Source organism: Tamandua tetradactyla, chromosome 4 (genome assembly GCF_023851605.1).
Source record: "Tamandua tetradactyla isolate mTamTet1 chromosome 4, mTamTet1.pri, whole genome shotgun sequence".
Taxonomy (NCBI): Eukaryota; Metazoa; Chordata; class Mammalia; order Pilosa; family Myrmecophagidae; genus Tamandua; species Tamandua tetradactyla.
Genome location: NC_135330.1, coordinates 62,592,099 through 62,610,201, shown reverse-complemented (window position 1 = coordinate 62,610,201; position 18,103 = coordinate 62,592,099). Strand labels below are relative to the sequence as shown.

The 18,103-nt window shown below is 44.6% G+C and overlaps 3 protein-coding genes across 4 annotated transcripts in view; 2 read left to right on the top strand and 1 right to left on the bottom strand.

Moving 5' to 3' along the window:
- RBBP5 (RB binding protein 5, histone lysine methyltransferase complex subunit) overlaps positions 1-2,153 on the top strand; it is a 56,395-nt gene extending 54,242 nt beyond the window's left edge. For both annotated transcript variants that reach the window (XM_077157534.1, XM_077157533.1), the window contains exon 14: positions 184-2,153. In XM_077157534.1, the coding sequence (XP_077013649.1) occupies positions 184-212 (29 nt within the window). In that variant the 3' untranslated portion in view covers positions 213-2,153. The remainder of the gene's footprint in view (positions 1-183) is intronic.
- Positions 2,154-2,535: 382 nt separating this feature from the next.
- On the top strand, positions 2,536-11,033 carry TMEM81 (transmembrane protein 81). The gene is made up of 2 exons (XM_077157535.1): positions 2,536-9,106; positions 10,975-11,033. The coding sequence occupies exon 1, from the start codon at positions 3,722-3,724 to the stop codon at positions 4,496-4,498; it is 777 nt and encodes a 258-aa protein (XP_077013650.1). The 5' UTR covers positions 2,536-3,721; the 3' UTR covers positions 4,499-9,106; positions 10,975-11,033.
- The window catches only part of CNTN2 (contactin 2), a 23,543-nt gene continuing 14,959 nt past the window's right edge, over positions 9,520-18,103 (bottom strand). The window contains exons 16-22 of the mRNA XM_077157536.1: positions 17,833-17,903; positions 17,276-17,510; positions 16,813-16,925; positions 15,462-15,648; positions 15,053-15,165; positions 14,409-14,577; positions 9,520-13,954 (exon numbers count right to left, since the gene is read on the bottom strand). Of these exons, the coding sequence (XP_077013651.1) occupies positions 13,845-13,954; positions 14,409-14,577; positions 15,053-15,165; positions 15,462-15,648; positions 16,813-16,925; positions 17,276-17,510; positions 17,833-17,903 (998 nt within the window). The 3' untranslated portion in view covers positions 9,520-13,844. The remainder of the gene's footprint in view (positions 13,955-14,408; positions 14,578-15,052; positions 15,166-15,461; positions 15,649-16,812; positions 16,926-17,275; positions 17,511-17,832; positions 17,904-18,103) is intronic.

Sequence of the window (18,103 nt, the reverse complement as noted above, 5' to 3'; positions counted from 1 at the left end):
TTTTGAAGTTTCAGTAAAGGGTAGTTAAGAATGGGAGTTGGTTACAACTTTTCTAAAAGGGAGAAAATTCTTACCCCATCTTTGCTTATAATTCATCATACAACTTTCATCAGTATTTCTGTTTTTGTAAGTGACTGGTCTAGTTGATACTAAAAGAAATCTTTTTGTGTCTAATCTCTTTAGCAGGGGGAGCAATCTCAGAACTGTTATGAAGACCCTGAAGTTCTTCGTTCTTCCCTACTTTGCTATCATGTGGCCTCTGGACGCTGGTCAGTCATTTGAGATTGACTTTAATTTAAAACAAAGGCCTCTGCCTCCCACCCAGGTGGTGGGAGGAGTGAATTTTATGTTTGTATGAAGAAGTGAATTATGGAAGAAGATATACGTCCCTTCCTTTTCAAGCAGAAGTCCAAATAGGTTCTCAGGAATGAGGATTTGTAAAGACCTCAAATAGGAGTTTTGACTCATTGGAACATTAATGTTTAGTTACGTTGCTGGAGAAAAGATACCTGTTTTGCTCATCTAACCTGGCATCATTTAGAACTGTCCTTTCCTATCTCCTGTTTGCCTTTTGTCCTCAGTGTATATCCTTGAGTGACTTGTTCTTATCTGAAATTTTGTTACCAGTATCCTGGCAAAATTTCTGTTGTATATTCTCTTCCTTTTTTAAACATACCCTCTCACATACAGATATCACCTGTATTTCCATATTATCTGCAAAGAATGAGCATTAAAAGAAAGTGCTTGAAAGCCTACAGATTTTCAGAAAGAAAGGAAAGATGAGAAGGCCCTTCCTGCTATACATTTTGCTCAAGAAGCTAGGTTGCAAGAGGTTCAGGGTTTTTTCTTGTTTTCCTTTCATTTCACATCTCCTTCAGTATTGGTTTACTCTCATTAATCATGGCTTTTGAAGATAGACAGTTTCATCTGTCTCCAGCAAAGAATCATCAGTAGTTTATATTGCTTTACCTGTGCTGATTTCTAGAGATAGAAACAAACCAAGGTGTCTCTAAACAAGCTTCTTTTTTATTGGGGTGGGGAATCTATGCAAGGACTAAAGTAAAACCGTCCAAAATCAAAGCAGCAACAACACAGTTCAAATCAAAGATCAAGGTAAAATTTTATCATTGTTTGTGGATTTCTGTCCCTCTCATCAGTCATTGCATTTTCCCTTCCTGTATCTGTGCTTGTTTTTCTTACTATATGTTTTCAGTCACTTCCTTTCTGTGAAAGGTTGCTTAGCTTGCTTTTTTTTTTTTTTTTTTTTTGCTTTTGCTTTTGCTGTTCTTTATATAAAAAGTAGCAGATTAGATGTTTGAAGTTCTCTGAAAATCTGGAATAAAGAAACCTGGTGTGGAAAGGGCTTACTAGCCTCTTGGAGCAGAGCTTTTAGCTGGCCGAAAGTGCTTAACCTGGGTTGTCATTTTCTTGGTATTTTCAAAGGAGAGTTTAAACACTGTTTGCTTATATTCTGACATCTACAACAGCTGGTAGAAGCTCCTAGAGGTAGGTGAACAAATTGATTACCTTTCGGAATTTAGGGTAGAAATCAAAGTAGAATACATCAGTATTACTCCTTTCTCCCATTCCATCTTTTAGAGCCAGTATATTCAGTTGTTGAATGAAAGCATTCTCTCTGAGGCAGTTGTAGAATGTCTATATTTTTGCATGCCACTACTTTTTCTTCAAAAGCCCATTCTGTGAATTTCATATGAATTAGGCCAGTAGTAGAGATTGGTTGGTGGCTCCTTAGACATATTTTTATTTTATAAACATTTACCCATTCCAGTTCTCTCTGCACTGTACACTGCAATAGTGTGATACAAAGGCTTTCTGCATTATTTCCGTGTGTGAAGTAGCTTTCCTCTGCCTGTGCATTTGGATGTTTAAAGCTGGCTACTGAGAGAATCAGCTTAAGCCTTGTCAGATCGTCTTTGGCAGCAGCTCCTAATAATTATTTGTGCTTTGGGATTTATTTTCAGCTCCTAAAAACTACTACCCATTTCAGTTTGAATTTGAGATTTGTACAATATGTGTATATTCTCTTCTCTTTCTCCCCATTCTGGTTTTTAACATTGTGTAGTTTTGTATAAGATGAGACTTAGCCTTGGGTACTTTTTTGCTGAAGCTTTAATGCTTTGTAAATAAAATTGGATGTTTATTAAAGAACAGGTGTAGATGTTTGTTTGTAAACCCTCATCACTTCTGAAACTCACCAGCCACTTTGTACTACAGCATATGTGGCCTACTGTATTGAAAGGATGTTAGATCTTCTTTCTATGTAGAAGTAAAGAGTTGGAAGGTGTAGGAATGGTCAGGGAGTCCAAATATCTGTCTCTAGACAAGATTATAAATAGACAATTCAAGCAAAATGGTGGTGCAAATCATAAGGATCCTCCAGGAAGAGATCTCACAATCCCTCTTCAGGTTATTTAACTCAGAAGAGGTTTGTATAAGTACTTTTCAGGGACCACAGTTAGGCATTCAGGATATTACAAAAATGAACATGAGGGGGTTCCTGCCTTCCAAGGATCTTTCCTACAATATAAGTAAGTAAGAATGAATTCCTCCTTATTAGTCTTCTTTTCCCCCTGGGTTAAATGACTCTAAAATCCACTAAATACTCAAGTTCTAAAGAATAAGATGTATCATAAAGTCTCCAAGTCCTTGATTTTATCATCTGTAAGTCTGCGTGTCTACTTAATCTGTTCTGTTATGTGGCTGAGAACCCTTTTTTGACATCATAGCTGTTTCATAGCAACCTTGACCCAACCAAATATTAAGCTCTGTTTTGTAGGGGAAAGGATGTGTAGGTAGAGAGTGAGGGACAATTATGTATCCTCTCACCTGGAAAGCATCTCTAGTACTCTTGGGAAGGAAGAGTATCTAAAACAAGGAGAGGAACTGCATTTAACATCATCTATCTTGTTGATAATTCTCATTCCAAAAGGGCATCTTGGTCCTTGTCTTTGTGAATTTTCATTTCTATTTAAAACTCCTTACACATGAATAGTGATTTATACTTTACAAAATATATATAGGTACAGTAAATCATTTGATGCTAAAGGTGACCTTCCTGAAATTGGTAAGAAGGTCTTAATTTACAAAAGAGGAAACAAATGGAAATTTAGGAAAGATAAATCACTTTCCAGTCCAAACTTGATCCTTTTTATAGAAAGTTTAAGAACACTTTAAAGTTAATAATTTAATTCATGTTAATCCTCTTCTTTTTTTTTTTTTAACTTCAGTATTTGATTTCTTATTGGTTAGCTTTAACTGGAGTTTTGAAACACTTAATTTCAGTTCTGCAGGTTAGAGGGGAGAGGTAAGAGTGAGGAAGAGTATGACTTTACTGGGCAGTTGAGGTGATTTGGAAATTCACTTCAGCTTCTGAAATCTTTAAATCATTGTCTTCCCCAGAGATGGATTTAAATCCATTAAAAGGATATGAAAAGAATGACTGGAGACTGGTGAGGTAGTCATTGACAGCATAAATAATTAAGCAACAAAATTGTGATTTTTTTCCCCCTGCCTTTCTGGCCTAACTTGTAAGGACTGGACATCTGTTTATTAGATTACACATTTTTATTGACAGTGCATTCATCACACCTTTTGACTTTGAAAGATATCTTATTTTGAAGGAATTAAGTTACAATATTAAGAGGATTCGACTGGAATACCCTGGTGTGCAGGCTGGCAGTGGTGATACGCCAACTGAGAAATGAAAATGTGGGTCACTAGTTTCATCCTTGGGAGTCTGCTGTTGGCCTTTTACATGCCTTTGGTGCTGACTTTACCTAAAACATTGGCCATTCCTGAGAAGCTGCAAGAAGCTGTGGGGAAAGTTGTTGTCAGTACCACAACCTGTACTGTCACCTGTGGTCTTGGCTACAAGGAGGAGACCATCTGTGAGGTGGGCCCTGATGGAGTGAGAAGAAAGTGTAAGTCTCAGCGCTTGGAATGTCTGACCAACTGGATCTGTGGAATGCTCCATTTCACCATTCCTGTGGGGAAAGAGTTTTCACTGAGCTGCCTGAGTTCAGATATCCTGGATATTGGGCAGGAAGCTTTCCGGTTCACCTGGAAACTTGCTCGGGGTATCATCTCAACTGATGACGAGATCTTCAGACCCTTCCGTGTCAATTCCCACTTTGTGAAGTTTGAATCTGTTCGGGAGTATGACTCTGGGACATATCGTTGTGATGTGCAGCTGTTAAAAAACTTGAAATTTGTCAAGAGGCTCTATTTTGGGGTGAGGGTCCTACCGCCTAGCTTGGTGAACCTGAATTTTAATCAGTCCCTGACTGAGAATCAGAAATTGGTAGATGAGGGCCTGGAAGTGAATCTGGACAACCATTCCAGACCTCACAACTCAGTGTGGAAAAGGAAGGTGGTGGCCTCCTTGGGAGTAGGAATTGCCAGTGGAGTGGTCAGTGGTGTGTTGTTGAGCATAGTTCTCTGGCGTGTGCTGAAGGTAATCTACAGGAATGGCAGCTGAGTTCTAAAGCTTGGCTTCTGCAGGGCTGGCTGTTCATGAAGACAAGTTTTTAGGGAGTAGTCTGACTACCTGATTATGGAGGAACTAGAAGGGAAGGCTCCCACTGCTAAGAGAGTGAGTGGGGAACTAGGAATGGCAGCATTGTTGGTAGCTGTGGGCGATCATCTCTAACATCTTTATGAACCTAATGGATCTTTTAGTGATATTCTCTGCCCACTAGCTACCCAGGAAACTAACCGCAAGCATTTCCCCTGCTCCTGAAAAGAGTTCATCTTCCAAGCTTGCATTCATTTTCTAAACTTCACAACTTGTATGTTTCCCCACCTCCCCCATTTCCTCTTTTCTGAGCAGTATCCCTATAGAAGGATGTATTAATAACTTTTCTAATGAAAATATTTATTTTCTTTTTAATAAAAATACTTAATTCACAGTAGTTGTATGGAGACTTATCCTTTTCTACTTTTTAGTTAAAAAATCCTTGCAGTTGTTTAAATTTTCCCATAACCCTAGTCTGGCTTTTGTTTTCCTCAGGTTTCTTAGAATGCACACTGAATCAGTTGTCTGCTTTGTAGGGTGGTTATATACCCATATGTGGCAGAGCTGTGATTGTCAGAAATGACATCTGACTCAGATATGTAATGTACAGTCACTAAACCCTTTACTCACATAGGTGAACCTTTTGTGTTCAGTGTCAATTGAATTTCCCAACAAAACACTGGATTCTTCGTCTGGTATGTTTCTTCTGATAATTCACATAGTTCCTTGACTTGCTCCCTGCTCTTTTCCTTTTAGCTCTTTCAGTGCCCTGAAGATTGTGTTCCTGGAAAAGGTCAAGTATATTGGTTTGTTATAGCAACAGGCTCCCAAGGAAGGAATAGTACCTATATTCCCCTGTTGAAAATCTGATTTTAAGACCCTCAGGGGCTTTTCAAACTGTGTGAGATAATTGGGTTGTGGAAGCATGAGGGAAAAGGCTGTTGACCACCAGCTGAGCTAATTCCACTGAGAGAATGATAGCATTCCATCCCATCACTTTAACTACAGAAGGAAATAGCAAAAACAAGACTCAGACCAGTGGTTCCCTTCTCTAGCTGAACATTAGAATCATCTGGTTGAGCTTTTGAAAAAATTCCTGTGCCCCAACCCTGAAATGCTATTTCAATTTAAAGTGTGACCATAGAATCTGTATTATTTCCTCTACTTTTTATTTTTAAAAATGTCATATCCACACACTTCTTTTGATGCATCATCTAGAATAGCTTTGCTCACCTGATGGATCAGAAAAGCAACACCATAGCTTTTACAATCTTTCTCCTATCAGAACAATCCTGTAAAATTAATGAAGCTCTCTCCCTGTCATCTATAATCAGAACACTGGCTTCTGATGTAATATATCCTCTTCATGGCACTTGCCTGGATTTAATGTTTAATGCAAAAGTTAATCATTTAAATGTCTACTCTGACATTTACTCTGCCATTTTGTAAAGAATTTACTCTGCCATTTTGTAAAAGTGATACAAATAAGAGGGTTAAGATGATTTTCTTAATAGAAAGGACAATAATAAAGATTATTTTACTTTAAAAAGTCATATCCATAGAAAAGTTGAAATATTTGATGACCACCCATAGACCCTTTACCTAGATTCAACATCTGTTAACATTTTAGCACATGTATCCTTCTCTCTAAATATATATGGACTTTGCTAAACCGTTTGAAAATTAATTGTAGACATTGTAGCCATTCACCCTAAATCATGCATGCATCTCCTTATTTCAACATTCTTCTGATAACTACAATATCATTATCACACTTAAAAAAATGAAAAATTTCCAATTATTGTATAGAGTTCATATTTGTATTTCCCTAGTTTCCAAAATCTTACAGCTTTTTAACTTAATTTTTTGATCCATGAGCAAATGAAGTTTCACATATTGCACTTATTTCTCTTTAGTCTCCTATCTTACAGCAAATCCCCTGGATTACTTTTTTTTCATGATACTGATTTTGTTGACAGATTGTGTCCCACAATCTTGATTTGTCCTTATTTCCTCATGACTGGATTCAGCTTAAACATTTTTTATGGAAGCCAAAATAGATTATATGTACTTATTGCATCCCATCAGGAGGCACTTAAAGTCAGGTTGACCCACTGTTGATCATAAGCTTGATCATTTAGTTAAGGTGGTGACTGCCAGATCTCTGCAAAGGTTTATTTTTTTCTCCTTGTTAATAATCTATAGGGTATGTACTGGTTTGAACAGATTTATGTATCTTAGAAAAGCCATGTTTTAATCCTAATCAGTTTTGTGGGAGCAACGGTTTCTTCTAATCCCTATTCAGCACTATAGGTTGGAAACTTGATTAGGTCATCTCCACAGAGATGTGACTCAATCAATTGTGGGTATTAAACTTGATTAGATGGAGATGTGACTACCCATTCGGGTGGGTCTTGATTAGTTTATTGGAATCCTATAAAAGAGGAAATAGTTTGGAGAAAGCTGGAGATTCTGAGAGCAGAGAAGGATGACAGAACACCACAGAGCCACAAAGCAGAGAGCCTACCAGCCACCAAGTTTGGGAGATGATGAAGGAAAACACCTCCGAGGGAGCTTCATGAAACAAGAGGCCTGGAGAGAAAGCAAGCAGTTGCTGCCATGTTCGCCATGTGCCCTTCCAGCTGAGAGAGAAAAATGCTGAATGTCATCAATCTTCTTGAACCAAGGTATCTTTCCCTGGATGCCTTAGATTGGACATTTCTATAGACTTGTTTTAATTGGGACATTTTCTCAGCCTTAGAACTCTAAATTAAATTTCCCTTTTTAAAAGCCATTCTGTTTCTAGTATATTGCATTCCAGCAGCTAACAAACTAGAACAGGGTGATACTTTCAAGATTATCTGATTTCTCAAAAATCATTCACTCAAGGATTTTGGCATCCATGAATGATCCTTGCCTTATTTGTTATGACATATTGAGGTTGCAAAATGGTGATTCTTTGAAGTTCTTTATTTATTCCTTCTTTATTACCCTGCTGCATTTTTCTGTAAAGAAGAGCTTTTTACCCTCTTTTTATTTTTGAGATCTCAATGAATTCTTTTTTTATTCAGTGAATTGCAGAATCCATTACTATTGTCAGGTTTTTGATGCTCATGTTGTTCCAGGTTTTGGCCGATTGGTGTCTCTTCACCCAGCTCTTTTGTCCTTTTGACATGGTCTCATTTGACTTGGAACATCCTCAAGACAGAGCTTTCTAGTACGAAAAGATCCTCCAGGTCCACATTTGGACTTTCCTTGCCCCAAACCTGACTCTCCTATTTCCTCAAGGAATCATATTCCTTTTAATGTGAGGAATAGTATTTAGAAACCAAAGTCTTCAGGACAGATGTGCTCATTTCCTTTGGGGAGTTATTGCTTCTAAGCCCTTTCAGTCTTCTACATATATATAGATCATGAGCTCAGAGCATCTCTTTTTTTAAGAAAAGTTTCATGGATAATTATGATATATAGCCAAGATTGATGACCACTAACCTAGGACCATGCCTAAGGAGTCTTTCTCACTAGTACTCTTATTTTGAAAACATTTTAAAATTTCCATGTCCTTTCCCTTATCCTTTCAGATTCTAGGGAGGATGATTTGAGAACCTGAGTTCTGCTTCTGATTCTGCTCTTTATTATGTAATGGAGCAAGCTATGTGACCCTTTGTAGTCCTCAGTTTTGAAATGGGTGGTTGTGGGGATCAAATGAAATCCTGTGTATACTGTGAAGTATTAAACATGGGTTAGGGAATGTTATTAATGAAGCATATTAGCTCAGTACTGGACAATTTGCTGAAGCAGTTGGGTAATAGTTTGCTATGCTTTGAAATAGAGCCATAAAACAATGTCTTACTTCATACTGAATAGACTCAACATTGCTGGAGGAGGAGGGGTACTGTTTCCCATTTACAGATTTAGAGACTGAGGCCCAAGAAAAGCTAACTAACTTCTCCAGCATTCTTTTGCAAGTCAGTAGATTATTTCACAGCTCTAAATTTTTAGCCCTCTCTGTGCTTTGGGCTTTTGAATTTTGACTCTCAGGACATGGAAGAGATTGATACGGAAGAAAACAAGATAAACCACAGATATGCTAGTAAAGACCAAATTCAGCTAATTGAATTTTGTGCATGTGATCTGCCTCTAAATGGCGAATAAGATGTTTGCTATTAAACCTTGGGTTCTAGGGTGGCAGGTGCTCCCGGCAGCCCATCTGGGTACCAGGTGTAAGGGATGATCCTGTTGCAATATACCAGTACCTTGTTGGCTGCTGTGGGTGCAGTGTCAGCCTAGGCTTTTCCAGACTCTGAGCAGATAGCTAAGTGCTGAGTGGTGGGATCTCCTCTTGCCTTTATCCCCACCAAAGCCCTCTTTCCCTGAAAAAGCCTGGGCTGTGGCAGCCTGGAATCCTGCCTGAGAGAACTGGACATTTGCAGAGCTGTCTAAGTGTATCTGCACACTTCTTGAATGTAGGGAGAGTTTGGTAAATGTTTGAATGCAGGAGAGAATACTGTCCCTGGAAAATGTGTCGTCAATAATTCAAAGCCTGATGCCTGCTTTGAGCAGCAACAAGAGGTAGCAGTCAAGTTCTTAGCAGGTGGGGGGAGGTGGGGTCACTGTGTCTTTGCAGGGGGAAAATGTCCCTTTGGGACTATTGCATCAACACCTTAAATGTCTTAAAAAATAATCAGGGAACCTGGAATCAGTACCATCATACAAGCATTGTATTCTGCCATAATGTTAGGTAACGCCCACCCAGTCCAGAAAAATACTTCTGTAGGTTCTGCTTAGGCCTGCCTTAAAGTGTCTTGGCCTAATTTTTGTCTCCTAAGACTGAATGAAGCAATATGGCTGTATATTGTAATTTCCTTAGAGTTGACAGTGTGAGGGATTAAAAATATTGGGGAAGAGCCTCTGAAGTAGAAGAACAGGACCAAAGAGGTGTGCTAAAGCCTGAAGGTAAAAACACCCACAGCTTGTGCCAGCTGTTTGGTTGAGAATCCATCTTTATTTAAGAATTGCCTGCTACAAGAGTCAATAAATAACTACCATTACAAGAAGTACAAGAGACTAACAATAGGACACTAAAAGGGAGTAGTTCCATTTTAACAAAAACTGAGTAGTCATTGGTCCAGTGGTGCCCTAGCTTTTGCCCAGCCATAAGCTCTGAGCTGTGTGGGTCTTAGTTGGAATGGGTAAGCTGGAGGGTTCTGGGGGTCAAGAAAGGATGAACCCCATCCAAGGGCATTAAGTGCCTTATACCCCAAGGCCTTCTAGGGCTGCAAGCAAAGTTATCTGACTCATTTTCCATTTCCATTTTCCCTTTACTGTCCAGCCTTCCCAAAGCCTTAGGACCATATGTTCAAGGCCATGGGGTACCCTTTCAACTACCAGATACTTTTTTCCATGGAGTTCTTTAAGATCCCTTGGAAAAGGACCATCTAATCCCTCTCATGCCACTCCAGAAGCTCTTTGGCAACCTCTTGTACCCAAGGTGAAGCTCAGTTTAGGTCTGACCCAGGGAAACAGGGCATCAGACCTGATCTAGTGGACACAGATGTAAGGGTACTGTCATCCCTCTGACATGAGGAGCACAACTGGCAGTCACCTGAGGCCAGGAAGAGAAAAAAGATTTCTTTTGCAGCTGGGGAAGAGAATACAGGGACTAAAAATCTTAACTGTTTTGGGCTCTTGCAGTCAGGGACAGGTTAGGTGGCTGTCAGGACTGCCAAGAGGCAGTGTATATTAGGAACAGTACTGAGTATTAATGAGAATTAATTAATTAAAAAGAAGTAAGTGGCTGTGTGTCCCTCAGCCACTTTCCCGACAAGGCAGGGGCTGTAGCAGATATGATCTCCCAGGCTCTTCCTGTGCTGAACACCTTTTGATTCTAGGAATCTTATCTCTGGAAGGACACTTAGGGCATCTCCCCACCCTTCCAATCATGACTTCATCTAACCTAGACCTCTGACCAAAATTCTTCAAAGGTCCCTAAAAAGAAGAAGGAAGCTTCTTCCTTATTCTAGGGTCTCATTGCAGAAGTTTCTTCTGATACCAAATCATAGTCTTTCCTGTTATTACTTTTATGGAGAGAAGAAAAGACCACCTGCTCATGACCCATTACCTGGCACCATCTATAATCATTTGATAACCTGAATGAAAGTAGAATAACACCTTGTTGGGTCCCAAAACTCAGAGAGCTGCCCCCCCTCTGAGAATGGGAATGCACATGTGAACAGTTAGAGCAACAAGGACCAAGTAACCAAGGCAGGTAGTAGAGGGCCCTGTAGGTTGAGCCCAAAAAGCACACAGATTGGAGACCTCTTTGTCTCCCTGCCCTGAAGAGGCTGTATCTGTCCCTAGTCCTCAAGGCACTTAATGGCCACTAAGCTGGGTGGTAAAGTACTTCTTTGTGTTTTTCCCCCTTGCCTCTTCCTGTGGAGCTGCAAATGCTGGGGAAAAAACAGCTTGGCATGTGAGTATCCAGAACAGAGAATCCAGAATAGGGTTACCACAACTGGAAGGAACTACATTCGACTCCCCCAGCCCATCTGAGCAGAGAAGAAAATCAGAGGACCCTTGGGCAGGAACTCTGGAAAGCCATTTAATCTTATCTTCTACCTCCAAGCAAGCTCATGTACAAGCCATCCTAACAAGAAGCTATTCTGTTTTAAAAGCTTGCATATCCTCAAGTCACCTATTACCTGATTAAACTTTTATCAGCAATTGAACTGAAATCGTGTGTTGGGGTATCATCTCTTTTGGTATAGATCTATGTCCACCCAAATTCCCCTGCACAATGGTTCCATTTTCCTGGGGCTTAGTTTTCCAAATTAAATATCTCTGGTTTTCCCAGAAGGTTTGCCTTCCTCCCCCATTCCATTGGACCTCATCAGAGCTAGGATACTTACTTTTGAGCATTGTGTTTTGTTCGTTTTAAGCAAGCTTAAGGGCTATAGCCTCCAGCTGTACTGGGTCGGGTCCTGTGCCAAACCAGCTCATCCCCCTTGACCCAGCACCTAGACACTCATGCCGTTGCTTCCTGTGCTGCAGCCCTAAGCAGTGAGGCAAGAACCAGCTGAACCTTGGAAGAAGGACACATCTTTCTCCCATTAGCCCTTTTCTGATGGAGAGCTGGGCACAGGCCAAGTTGTAGCCAGTTGAGGAACCAAGAAGGATGCTGGGCCGAGTTTGGAGTCCCGTTAGTGGGAGAATGGTCACGTGACTGAACCTCAGCACCTTGCATGTGAGGAAAGGGGAGCAGGTAAGGAGGATTTGATGGGACTGGCTGCAACGAAGCAGTCTTGGGCTTGGAGGGGTGGGGGATATAGATGCCAGCAGGGAGAAGTGACGTGAGCATACATTTTTAAAAGATTGTAGTGGGTAAACATGAACATAAACCTGCCCAGAAAAATGGAGCAGGATCTAAAAGTTTAAAAAACCGTAACAAAATAGAGCTCTAACTGTAAACTACAGAAAACAGGCTCAGCGAGCCTCAGAGGGTACAGGCCCTACGAGATGCTGTTCTGCCACCCCATAAGTGCCACCAGTCAGGGCCTAGGCTTCGGAATTTCCTGGCTATGCTGCCACTGCTGCCTGGATTGGGAGATCCCTGTCCTTGCTTTGGCCTCTTTTTTTTTTGGAGCTGGGGTAAAGGGGACAAGGGTCTTCAAGCCAGCACTGCATATTGAGGTCACAGCAAAAGCTGGACTCAGGCAGAGAAGGATAGCATGTCTCCTGAAATCTGCCCACGTCTTGGGCTGGGACCCAACCACTGCCAATCCCCATGATCACCAACCCGAATACCTCAAAGCAGAATTTTCATGCCCCACTGCCCTGACCACATTCTTCACCAGTACATAGCCAGTGAGCACTGCCTAATCAAGAGCAGCTTCTGCCTCCTTCTGGATAGACAGGCAAAGAGCCTTTAATAAGAAGGTAGGAAACGTGAATTCTTATCCCAGAACCATCACTTAAAGTCTCTGTGGCCTTGGGAAGTCCTTAACCCGCTCTGGACCTCAGTTTCCGTATCTGTGAAATGAGGGGCTTGGGTGAGTTGAGCTCTAAGGTCTCTTTTAGCTCTGACATTCTATGACTGGTAGTATGCCTGCAGCTCAAGATATGGCGTCCCATTTATTAACCCCTTTTTCTTATGGGGAAATGCAAAGGGCTGTCCCTGTCAAAAGACAGTCTGAGGCAGCCTGGGGAATGCCAGGTGGTCCCTGGGGAACAGAGAGGGCCACATGTATCCCCTGGCCTATCAAGAAGACTCCCATTTCAGGATACAACGAATGCACCCATTATTCTCCCAGACTTGAGTGAGTCAGTAGGGAGAGTGGAGTCCTGGGGCCTGCAGGAGTCCACAGGTTCCACAGGCAGAATTGAAGAAGAGGGTGGGGAACACAACAGGGTGTCCCCAGAACCTCCTCTACTTGCTGCCCAAGCCCTGAGAGGGACAGTGCAGGATAGGCCTTGGCAGAGTGGGAGACCTCCCCAAGACAGAGCCCTTTAGTTGGCCAGCCACCTGTAGTGGCTTCTGTCACTTGGGGTGACAGGGTCAGGTTGGCAGTGTTGGCTGGGAGGGTCACCACCTGGATTGTGACTGCCTCAGGCCAAGGCTAGTGCCCCTTTCTACCAGGTGTCCCAGCCTCTCTCAATCCTTTTGGCCACCACCAGTCTGGAGTATCACCCCTCCACAGTTGAGGGGGTGCAGGCTTCTGGCCTCAGGCTTCAGGGCACTGGTTCTCAGCAGCCTGGGAAGGTGGTAGGGGCCTCCAGGGAGTTGTGAAGGATAATGTCAGGATCTAGTCGTGCCACTCCTCAAAAGGTGCAAGTAGGAGAGTCCTTGGTCCCAGGCTGGCCCTCTGTTGAGACTGAGGCTTGTTAATGGTTGCACTTCATCCAGCTTCTTCAGCCTGTACATATCCAGCATTTCCGTTGGGCCCAGGACTCTACTCTGAGGGGCAGGATCCCAATGCGATCCCACAGTACTACCTCTGCTGATTCAAAGATACATGTTTAGAAATCTTCTTCCCATGAGTCTGTTCCTTCAATCCAGGCACCCTAGAAGGCCCTGGCGTTGAGTTCAGTATTCTCATGGAAGTTACTGCCTTATGCCTCTTGATTTAAAGAAAAAAATCCTTGCATGGGTTCTATCCTGTGGCAGAATATGAAATATCCTACCTCCTACAAAAAGGACACTGTTTAAATTAGTTGTTTCAAACCAACCACTCTTGGGCACAGTGTGGGGACCAGCTAGCTGTGTCCATCGGAGGTGGGTGTCCAACTCTGGCAGAGAGGGAAGGGACCCAGATCAGAGCTCCAGGCAGCCTATGACGAGCAGTACCACCATGGAGTAGGAGAGGAGGGAGCCAGGATGTGCGGTTGGACAGACTGCTAGGTTCTCCACCATCATGCTTGTGCCTGAAAGCAGCAGAATGTGGGGTGTGAGTCAGCTGGGAAAGGGACCACCCCAGCTAGGCCCACCCTCTAGCTAGGATCAGGACATTTCCTGAGAGGATTCATAGAGGTCCAGCTTTATAATCAGAATATGTTCAGGGCTGGGAGTGTGGGTGGCTGGGTGGCATTCTCAGCCCTAATTCTAAAGCGTTTCTTGGTCTTTGCTGATCTTGAGCATTCCTTGTACCTGGTCAAAGAACCACACCACTTCCCTGGCCCTCAAGGATGCTTTGGGTGTGGACAAGGAGGGCAAGGGTACTTCCAGGCCTGGTGTGCATTTGGTCCCTGCCTGTCTTCCCCTTTTCCCTTGGGGTCTGGTTGGAGTTGGTTTGGGTGGGAATGATGCCTTCATCATGTATCTGGATGGATCCCGGTATTCTGGGGAGATAAGGTGAGGGAGAGGGGGGAGAGGCAGCACCTCCATTCCTCACGATGTGGACTTCTGCTGGAATTCCATCCCCTCCGGGACCTGTGGTCCGAATCTGCACCAGGGCATGGCCGATGTCCTCAGGTACTGCAATTTCTATCCAATTCTTGCTGGTGAGGTGGAGCGTGGGAGTTGGGTGCAAGTCATTCTGGTATAGCATCTGCAGGAAAGGAGTTTGCCAGGTACAGTTGATTCACCCCAGGACTGATCCTTCTCTCTTCCACAGCTCTTGTACCTGGGAGGAACCCGATGTTTCCGGGCCCTCCATTTTTTACCATCAACCGAGCAGGACTAGGTTCTTGAACAAGCTCCCCATTGGTGGGAGGAAACCTTGAAAGCAGTTAAACTGGTTCTGCAGACATCTTAGACTTAAAGGACCTCTAGGTTTCACCCAGTCCCTCACTGCGTTTATGAGCCCCTACCTCTCCACAGTGAAACCATCCGCCTCCTTTCTGATAACCTCTGCTATACGCTACGGAGAATCATTCACGTATTTTGTGTCTCTCACCATCACAGAATCTCTGCTTATGTCTAACACAGATCCCTCTTGTTATAAATTACAGCTCCCTTGTGTTTACTGGAAATGCAGATGAGCTGTTTCTCACCATCTGATGCCTGATTGACCCCTTCCTTACCTTATAGCCTGTAACTGCAGACTCATTTCGGAGAGGAACCACAGGGTCCCACTTAATGCTAAGACTGGAGCTGGAGAAAGTCCAGGAGATGTTGCCAGGAGGTCGCTGTGGAGCTGCCAGGCAGAGAAAGTTGGGAGACTTCTGTTACCCTGCTCCACCCCATCCCCTTTAGCCAGGCTTTTCTGGATGTCTATAGCAGTTACACTCAAAAAATTCTGTCACCATTGTCTAAGCAACAAACACCATGAGAATCCAATGGTTGGAGAACAGAGGTGCTTCGGAGGCCACGAGTTCCACTCCCTTATTTTCATTAGGCTCGCTGCCGGGACCTGCCTTATCCCTGGGGAAAGAGTGATCCTAGAGGCATCCCATCCCCATAAATACCCCCGCCCCAGGTGGAAGAACTCACGAGGCTTCATGGTTGTGGCATTGGCGGGGGTGCTGGCAGGCCCGGTACCGGCCCGGTTGTAGGCTCGCACAGTCACGTGGTACTTGGTGTTGGGGTGCAGGCTGGTGACTCGGGCAGTGGTGTCTAGCCCTGCCGTCCTTACTCGGTCAGCAGCTGCTTCCTTGTCCCCCACTTTCCAGTAGCGGATCTGCAGGGGCCAGGGGTACCCTAGGGTCTGTGATCAAGCCCAGGACTCTGGACCCCTATATACTGTTCTTCCTCTCCTCACTCAGGTCCATGGGATTCAGTCTCAAAGCTCAGCACTGGGATTCACGACTACAAGCTCCAAGGAGCAGGCACAAGTTGGTGGTGTTCAGTGCTGTCTTCTCAGTGCCTAGCAGAGCACAGCCCAAAGGCAGGAACCAATGTATGCCCTGAATGATTGGATGGGTGGGTGATGTGCAAGGGGTGGGTACAGGCTCACCCCTACAATGGCCTGCTGGAACTCAACCCCAATTAATTAAATCAGGGGCCACCATGGGATTCTGCTCTAAGGGATAGGAAATGTCTATTTGTACTTGCAAAGGAGCCTCCTGACCCTCCAGCAAGATCATGGAGGCTTCTCAATAAATATAAACCTATTTTAATAGTAGTTGTAATACTAAGATACACTAAACATATATATACATTTTTTCAAATCAAGGGCAGAGTTTGGAATTATTTCCTCACTGTGGCTTGCCTACATTATTGTGCTAAATCCAGAGGTGACTCTTCTGGAATGGAATTTACAATGTCGCTCATATGCCCAACCTGATGAGTCTTCCTTAGACAATGACATATGTTGCTTTTTTTTCCCCCTTTCTCTCCCTCTTGCTCTCGTGTGCTCTCCATGTACTCCCCCAAATACCCTTGTGTGGAATGATCAATGCCTCAAGGCTTAAGCTGGAGACTGCTGGGCCCAGAGTTACCCAGGGATAAGAGGATCAAAAGGTACACAGGGGAGGCTGCACTGTTGTCGGTGAGAGCAGGTGGTGCCAGGCTGAATTGGCTCTGGCATAGAAGGGGCGAGCCAGGCTCCTTTCCAGAACCTCCTCCTTCTCCCCTGGGCTCCCACAGCTTCCAGTGCTGGCTTCAGGCCAAGCATTCCCCGTGTGGCTGAAAACAAGTCACCCTTCCCCAGTGGTGGTCAACAGAGGGGTCTTAGTCGTATTTGCATAGATTGGGTTCTCACTTTATTTGCCAAGTCAGTGAATGAGTGACACCAGGAGAAATGAATTTGAGGGAGGGATCCTGAGCTGCGAGGTCTCCCTGCTTAGTCTCAAAGCCCCAACACCCCTTCCTCCTGTTGCCAGGCCCCCAGGTTAGTACTCACCTCATACCCCAGGAGGACGCCACTCATGTCCTGCTGCACCGGTTCCCACGTCACATTCATCTCTGAGGATGAGACCCCCTTGGCCCAGACCTTGATGGGGGCCACCCTGGGCTCTGGGAATGGATACCGAATGGGTTTGCATCCCCAGGGCCACCCTATATCCTATGAAGTAGCCCCCAGTCTGGGGCTGCCCTTGCTAAGGATTTTAGAGGAGAGAGCCCAGGACCCAGAATGAAGGTCAAGAGGGCACCCCCACTTCTCTGACTGTCCGCCCTCCCCAGGGAGCGCCCACCCTCCTCCCAGGCCTGAGTGGGGGAGGCAAGATGACAAAGCAGCCAGAAGTCAGGCTCAGGTGTCCTCTTCACCTCCTAATATCAGATTGAGCCAGAGGTGGCAGTGGCATTCTCCTCCATCCCCACCCTGTGGAAATGGAGCAGGGAGAGGGTGTCCAGGGACACCCCACCTTCCTCGGCTGAGTACACGAGCGCAGTGAGGCTCTCGGGCCCCTCCCCGCGGCGGTTGTAGCTGCGGATCTTGACCTCAAAGGGCGTATAGGGCCGGATGCTCTCGTTGCTGTAGACGAAGTGCAGGGCGTCGGCGCCAGACACCTGGGCAGTCTGCCAGCGGGCGCTGCCCTGCCTGCGGAAGGACAGCAGGTAGCCGAAGCCATCTCCGTTCTGGTACTCCCGTGACACGGGCTGAAGGACAAGAGTGTGGCGTGGGCAGGGGCCCGCGGGCGAGTCTCCCAGTCTACCTCTGGCCCCACCCAGCCTTCACCAAGAGGGGCAGCCCTGGGATTCCTGTGCCTGCAGAGGCTTTGATTCCGGAGGGGCTATTCCTGTGGGGGAGAAGCAGGTGCAAGGGGAGGGGAAGAGGAAGTGGCCTGCTCTTGAGTCGGTATGTGCAGGAGCTCTGACCTTTCTGTGCTCTGTTCAAACCAGAGAGGGATGAGGGAAATGGCAGGATCTGTCCCCCCAGAGAACCGGAGGCACATTCCTGCTTCTGTCCCTGTCCGCTTACTGTCCAGTTGATGATGAGTTCTCCAGGGGCGCCACCTCCTCCGCTGAGTCCCGAGGGAGCCACGGAAGGGGCTGTCAAGTGCCAAAGGACACAGACTTGGTTTGTTAATGAGCAGCGAGGAAACAAAAGCCCAGAGCCTGTGCCTTGTATGTCCTAGGACTGGAACACCCCTTAAAATAGACCCCAGTGTTGCCTGCCAACTCTTCCTGTAGATATGGCCTCTGGAGTCAGACAGACTTGGGATCAAATTCCAGCTCTGCCACTTACGAGC